The 6,972-nt window shown below is 37.6% G+C and overlaps 1 protein-coding gene across 3 annotated transcripts in view; it reads right to left on the bottom strand.

Moving 5' to 3' along the window:
* The window catches only part of LOC106880009 (soluble guanylate cyclase 88E), a 35,953-nt gene that overhangs the window by 22,320 nt on the left and 6,661 nt on the right, over nucleotides 1-6,972 (bottom strand). For all 3 annotated transcript variants that reach the window (XR_008265153.1, XM_014929795.2, XM_014929796.2), the window contains exons 4-5: nucleotides 4,460-4,616; nucleotides 2,036-2,145 (exon numbers count right to left, since the gene is read on the bottom strand). Coding sequence is in view for 2 of the 3 variants with exons in the window: in XM_014929795.2 (XP_014785281.2) it covers nucleotides 2,036-2,145; nucleotides 4,460-4,616 (267 nt within the window). In the remaining variant the exon portion in view is untranslated. The remainder of the gene's footprint in view (nucleotides 1-2,035; nucleotides 2,146-4,459; nucleotides 4,617-6,972) is intronic.

Here is a 6,972-nt window from a genome sequence, read left to right as displayed (position 1 = left end):
TATATATATATATATATATATATATATATATATATATATATATATATATATGTATGTATGTATGTATACACATTCATATCTGTGTGTGCGCGTGTGCGTGTGCTTTCAAAACTACTTCTACGACAAGTGTTATACAAACATACAAAGACACACAGAAATAATTACATATTGCATTGATACGGATACACAATCAAAATATTATAGTCGCCGAAAGGCAAGATTCTTTGTCGCGTAAAAGACGAAATTAGATTCCGATTCTCAGTTGACGCAAGTTTATCTATATCCGACAATGCAATCAGGGAATGAATACGAACATCACAATATCTGCACTTTTAACTTGTCTGTGAGATGCTTGATCTTTTCGCTTGTCTTTTATTTCGTTACTGGCTTCAGACTAAACAGCAGCAACAACAACAATGACAACGACAGCAACAACAACTGAGAAGTAAAGGCATCATAGAAGAAATTTACATGAGATAGTCTTATCTAGGTGAAGGCACATGGCGTTGTGGTTAGAAAGTTGCACTTTCGGTCGCGAGATCATGGGTTCGTCCAGGTCACTCAGTTGAAAATGAGTAACCGCACGACGGACTGGCGTCCCATCCAGTGGGGATATTGGTGATATCGGTTTATAAGCCATGGAGACTGGGTAACCGTTTATATGAGTCCTAGCACTCGAGACGGTAATGTCCAGGGTTGATGGTGAAGGTAAAGTCTTATCTAGGCCAAGTGAACAAATTCTGAAAAATGTTGGACTCACCACCACAAACTAAAGGGTAAAGACCCCGCCCCCATCGGTCATGAATGACCATAGGATTGCACCTAGACAGTTCCCCTCCGAGGCACAAGTCCGGGTAAGGTTGTTTATGGAAGACCAGCATTCGCCCATGCATACCAGCCAGCTCTCCCCACGCCAAGGGAAAGGCAAAGGCCGATGCAGCTTGGCACCAGTGACGTCGCAAGCCGTTAGGTGAAGTGATTTGTCTACAAGGTCCCCAACAGAGTGTCGGTGAGTGACAAGGTACGAATGCCTGACTTCTCGGTTGCTTGCTTACTGACCATTTTGTCTAGATCAGAAAAGCTCCTGGTCAGCTCTGAGCGTGCAAGTGGCTGAGCATTCCACAGACACGCGTGCCCTTAACGTAGTTCTCAGGGAGATTAAACATGACACAGAATGTGACAAGGCTGGTCCTTTGAAATACAGATACTACTCATTTTTGCCAGCTGAGTGGACTGGAGCAAAGTGAAATAAAGTGTCTTGTTCAAGGAGACAACGCACCACCAAGAATCGAAATCACGATCATAGGATCGTGAGTCGAGTACTCCTAACCACTAAGCCACACGCTTTCACTATAGTCGATATGAAACTACCTTACTCAATGTGCCCTTCCATAAAAATGATAGAATAAGATTAGAAGGAGATTTTGGCAGCGATTTATAACATATACATTCACACAAACACGCACACACACATATATATCATCATCATCATCATCATCATCATCATTTTCATTGTTTTAATGTCCACCTTTTCATTTTGCCTGTCGAAATTCGTTGACGCAGATTTTTTATGGTCGAATGCCCTTCCTGTCGGCATATACAAGGTGCGACAGAAAGGTCGCCCCGATTTCAAAGGTTAACATAAAACAAACACATGAAGATGTATGAAAAACTTTTGCATTTCTAAGAAGTTCATTAAATGCCATTTTTCTTTTCTGTTTCAGGTAGTACCCACTATGGCCTGGAGTGTAGAGCATCGTTTTTTCTTGTCTCTTTATGTGTTTTTTTAATTTTTATTAACCTTTGAAATCGGGGCAACCTTTCTGCCGCATCCCGCAAGGGAAAAATGACTCTTTTGATTGGCCTAATTATGTTTATATTTTCCATTCTCCACTTTTTATTTTTAACTTTCTGACTTTCTCTCTCTCTCTCTCTCTCTCTCTCTCTCTCTCCCTCTTTCTCACTTGTACCGTATTACTCTGAATGCGTACATACGTCCCTATATGAAAACAATTATATACATAGAGTGTACAACCTCTCCGTTTGTTTCCATCCGCGCGGCTGTATTCACTGTGTCTCCAAAGAGGCAATACCGTGGCATCTTCACACCGACAACCCCTGCTACACAGGGTCCTGTATGAATACCTGAAAAGAAAATAAGAACCATCAGTTGGTGTAGATTCAGAAATTTTCAGTAATATCAGAATCAATAGAAGAACGCAAAGATCTCTATCCTTGACCCAGATAAATACAAAGTACACACACGCACGAAACGTATGCAACGCATTAAGCCAAAATTTTGAGTTGGATTGCTTACTGTTTTCTTATTTCTTTATTGCCCACAAGGGGCTAAACACAGAGGGGACAAACAAGGACAGAAAAAGGGATTAAGTCGATTACATCGACCCCAGTGCGTAACTGGTACTTAATTTATCGACCCCGAAAGGATAAAAGGTAAAGTCGACCTCGGCGGAATTTGAACTCAGAACGTAACGGCAGACGAAATACCGCAGAGCATCTCGCCCGGCGCGCTAACGGTTCTGCCAGCTCGCCGCCTGCTATTGCTTACCATTTTCTGTTAATCTTAAGCGGCATAGCTATGACGCATCGAACTTGGTTACTTTGTCTATGGTCATCATAGAAACGGACCAAAAGACTGGAAAGCAAAGCAAGGGTAACATGCTATTATTACCTTGCTGCATTTCACCAAGTTCTTGTTATTTAAAAAAAAAAAAGACTCCTTCAAAGTTTACCGAATCTAAACCTGGTATCATAAGAAGTCTGTTGCAAAAATTACAATCTTCTGTTATTTCTTATCTGAGAAGGGTTTAAAGCAGTTTGAGTACTCAATGTGTGCAGATGAGAAGAACTAGATAAATGGATATTGTTAGCAGGTGTCAGATGGTAGCAATACTTTCTGTAAGAGTTTATTTGATTTAATATCAATAAACTCTGAAAGAGCCATCTATTATATGAAAACTGTCACATGAACTTCTTCAGGCTGAAGATTACTTCAAGTTAAGGCTGTTTTATCTATTTCAGGTTTATTGTCTTATAGTCAGGATTTAAAATGTATGGGTATCTGAAATGGTAAAGAATTTTTGCATAAAGATGTGTGGGGTTTTAATTGCCCTGAGGCTGGAATATTCTAAAGGTAAAGATACTTGAAGGTATTGTAGATGTATGGTGTAAGTTGATTTTGAGAACTGAAAAAACGAGGTGTCACTGCATGTTTAAAAGACAATTTATGTGTTAAAAAAAGGAAAAGAAAAAGAAAAGAACATAAATATCCGTAAAATGTATGAAAGGAAAGGAGTAATATCAGCGTTTTGGACAGTTGTTGCTAGTCAAGGCACAGGGAAGGAGAAGAGAAGAAAAGAATAGTTTGGAAATAAAAATATGCATGAATCTCTTGAACCAATATAGTGAATAGTTAATGGTATGGAAGTAGTTGAGGATACGTGATTTCTGGCAGAGGAGTGTATAGTGAGTGGTGGGCTGATGTTTTTTATGGCTTATAGTATTCAGTTTAGTTTTACTTAATTTTTGAACTGGATTAAACTATCATCATATTACAATGGCTAAAATAAATATTAACACTGCAGAGTTATAGCAGAGTTAAGCCTATTGACTAGATTTCTTAACTATATTTTATATCTAAGAAAAGATACCACATTATACTATTCTATTTTGCTACAGTAAACAGATAATGCAGTATATGATTGCTTGATCTATTTTTGCTTCGAATTATAAATATTATCGATAAATATTATGTGTCAGTCTATATATACTGGTTGCTAGAGTCCTCTGTGATTAAACTGAAGCATGGCACATATGGTATACAAGACTTATTGGTTATTTCTAAATGTTAAATTGCCTAATCCCATATGATACGCCAGCTAAAGCAAAGTTGGCCAGAGCAACACACAATCACCATCATCTACTTCCTTGTCATAATCATCTTTAATAAGAATAACGGCGAACTGGCAAAGTCATTAGCACGCCGGGCGAAACGCTTAGCGGTATTTCGTCCGTCTTTAAGATGGACGAAATACCGTTCTGTGTTCAAATTCCACAGATGTCGACTTTGCCTTTCATCCTTTCGGGGTCGATAAAATAAGTACCAGATGAACACTGGGGTTGATATAATTGACTTTACTACTCCTGGGTATGAGTATAAAAACTGCACCTCTCTGCCAAGCCATGTCGAGCCAGTATTGCAGAATAGGCTTATAAAACCAGTATGAGCTTAAGCAAGTTCACGGCTTTCACATTGGAGTGGACTGAACATGGACGATCTAATCTCATCCAATCCAATCCAATAACAACAACAACAACAACAACAACAACAACAGCACAAGAGCAATGATTCTCAAAAGAGTTAAGAAATGATTCGAACCACTGGGTTTCTTGCAATGACAGAATCATTTCGAGAAACAACGCGGAGAAAAAAACTTACCTATTCGTATTTTTAACTTCTCGCAGATTTCTGTCGAATCTACTACGTCAATTTCTGAGACCATATCTAGCGCCATGTTACATATTTCAACAGGATGATTGTCTATTCGTACAGGGGCGCCAGATACTAACATATAAGCATCACCGATAGTTTCTACCTGAAATGACACGAAAATGCCCATATATGTTCTAGATACGATATAATTTTATAAGATCTCACTATTATTGTCTTAGCGTGTGCATGAAATACAATATGGACAATCTCGAGAGGCTGCATGGAAAACGACTGAAATTCAATTGGAGTGTTTTCTTTGACTTACTAGACTGATGGGAACAAGAGAACAGACAAGAATGAGGTAAATGTAGTTAATATACACTTCCAGTCAACAAAGGTGTACATCATGTATGTGCATATATTGTCTATGTATACACACAAACTGTGTGGATAAAACGTGTGCAAAATGAGGCTCTATATAATGTAATTAAATAGGCGTATGTATTTATGTATATTTAATGTAAATGAATAAAACACATGTGCATATAATGTAAATATATTATTCCTTTCGTTCGTCAGTTTCAGGAGGACCATGGCCTGGGTAACTGGATAAGGTTAAACAAGTGATGATAACGTTTAAATTGTAGGATCTTGGGTAGAAGTGAAAATCAGATTCTAGAGGGTTGAGACAATTCCGTAGAAAAAGATGAATTGAAGAAAGTGTTTAAAACAGAGACTGAATTGTGACGCAACATTTAATGTCAGAAATTGTAAAAGAAAAAAAGATGAGTCTATCGAATAAATTCAATAGGTTTGGTATACTGTTGACGTATTTCAAGAAGGGGAGGCTGTATATCGTTGAATAAATATTGTTGATGGTTTATGAAGATTCACATTTCACGAGTCATCCAAGACTATCTTGGAGTGAAGGGAAGTGTTTCCTGAAGAAATTATCCTTTATCTTTTACTTGTTTCAGTCATTGGACTGCGGCCATGCGGGGGCAGGTTTTAGTCGAACTGATCGACTCCAGTGCTTATTTTGTTTTAAAGTGTGCCACTTATTCTATCGGTTTCTTTTGCCGAACCGCTAAGTTGCAAGGGTGTAAACAAATCAACAGCTGTTGTCATGTGATTTAGGATCACACACACACACACGCACACACACACACACACACACACACGCACGCACGCACGCACTCACGCACACACGCACACACACACACACACACACACACAGAGAGACAGAGGCACACATACAACAGGCTTCCACACTGGTCGGCCCTGAGCAATAATAGAAGATACTTGCCCAAGGCGTCGCGCAGTGGTACCGAACCCGAAAACACGTGGTTGAAAAGCAAGCTTGTTAACCCCGCAGCCATAGATATTTGTACGTATTTCAATTGAGTTTCTACAAGCTTACATTTTAGATGATACAGAATGTGGACAATTGAACACGCTTATCTTTTCTGCGACCATTCTATACAATTTATACTGTGTGTCTGTCATGAGATTATATGTTTATATGGAAACACAAAGGTTACAAGTGGAATTATGATTATAAACAAATACGTCTCAACATTGCAATCATCCGAAGCCTATGCATGCATATCGCAAAGTAAGATTTATAACAGTTAAAATTATATTGGGTAGAATACGGAAATCATCTCGAGTAGATATCACAATGTAAGCAAAAGCATTTATTTTATCAACATCAATGAAAATTCGTTAGTAATTCCTGTACCCCTCACCAAAAAAAAAAAGAGTCTCTGCAAGGTCGTTGGACATATCAGAAATAGCAGCCAAGGCGCTCACAAGCCACATTCTACCGTTTCATTGAAGGAACATACTGGATAGTGTTATCTGGTGCACAATGATTCCGATAAAGAGGCGGTATGGTCGTAGCTGGAACGGCCTTTGGTCATAGTTTTGCCCACTCTCTCATGATTGAACTGGACTACACAACAACGACAACAAGAAACATCATCATCATCCTCATCATCAACAACAAGAACAACAACAACGACAGTTCAGATATTATCTTGCCAATATTGATGTTAAGCGAGCCACGTAAGTTGAAATATATATAGTGTAGGACGACGGTTTAAAAACCAACTAAATTTCTCTGTGAATGATAATAATTTTACCATTTCCATAAACACAAACATATCAAAGGAAAATATACAAAATTTATGTTCTGGTGTGATTATGTATGTATGCATATATATATATATACATACATACACACACACACATGAATACACACACACAGACACACACACACACACACACACACACATATATATATATATACATATATATATATACATATATATACATACATATATATATACATATATATATATATACATACATATATATATACATATATATATATACATATATATACATACATATATATACATACGTATATATACATACATACATACATACATATACATACACATATATACACATACATATATATATATTTACATATATATATATACATATATACATAC

Source organism: Octopus bimaculoides, chromosome 11, assembly GCF_001194135.2.
Source record: "Octopus bimaculoides isolate UCB-OBI-ISO-001 chromosome 11, ASM119413v2, whole genome shotgun sequence".
Classification (NCBI taxonomy): domain Eukaryota; kingdom Metazoa; phylum Mollusca; class Cephalopoda; order Octopoda; family Octopodidae; genus Octopus; species Octopus bimaculoides.
Note: the sequence above shows the minus strand (reverse complement) of the source record. Positions and strands in the feature narration are given on the sequence as shown.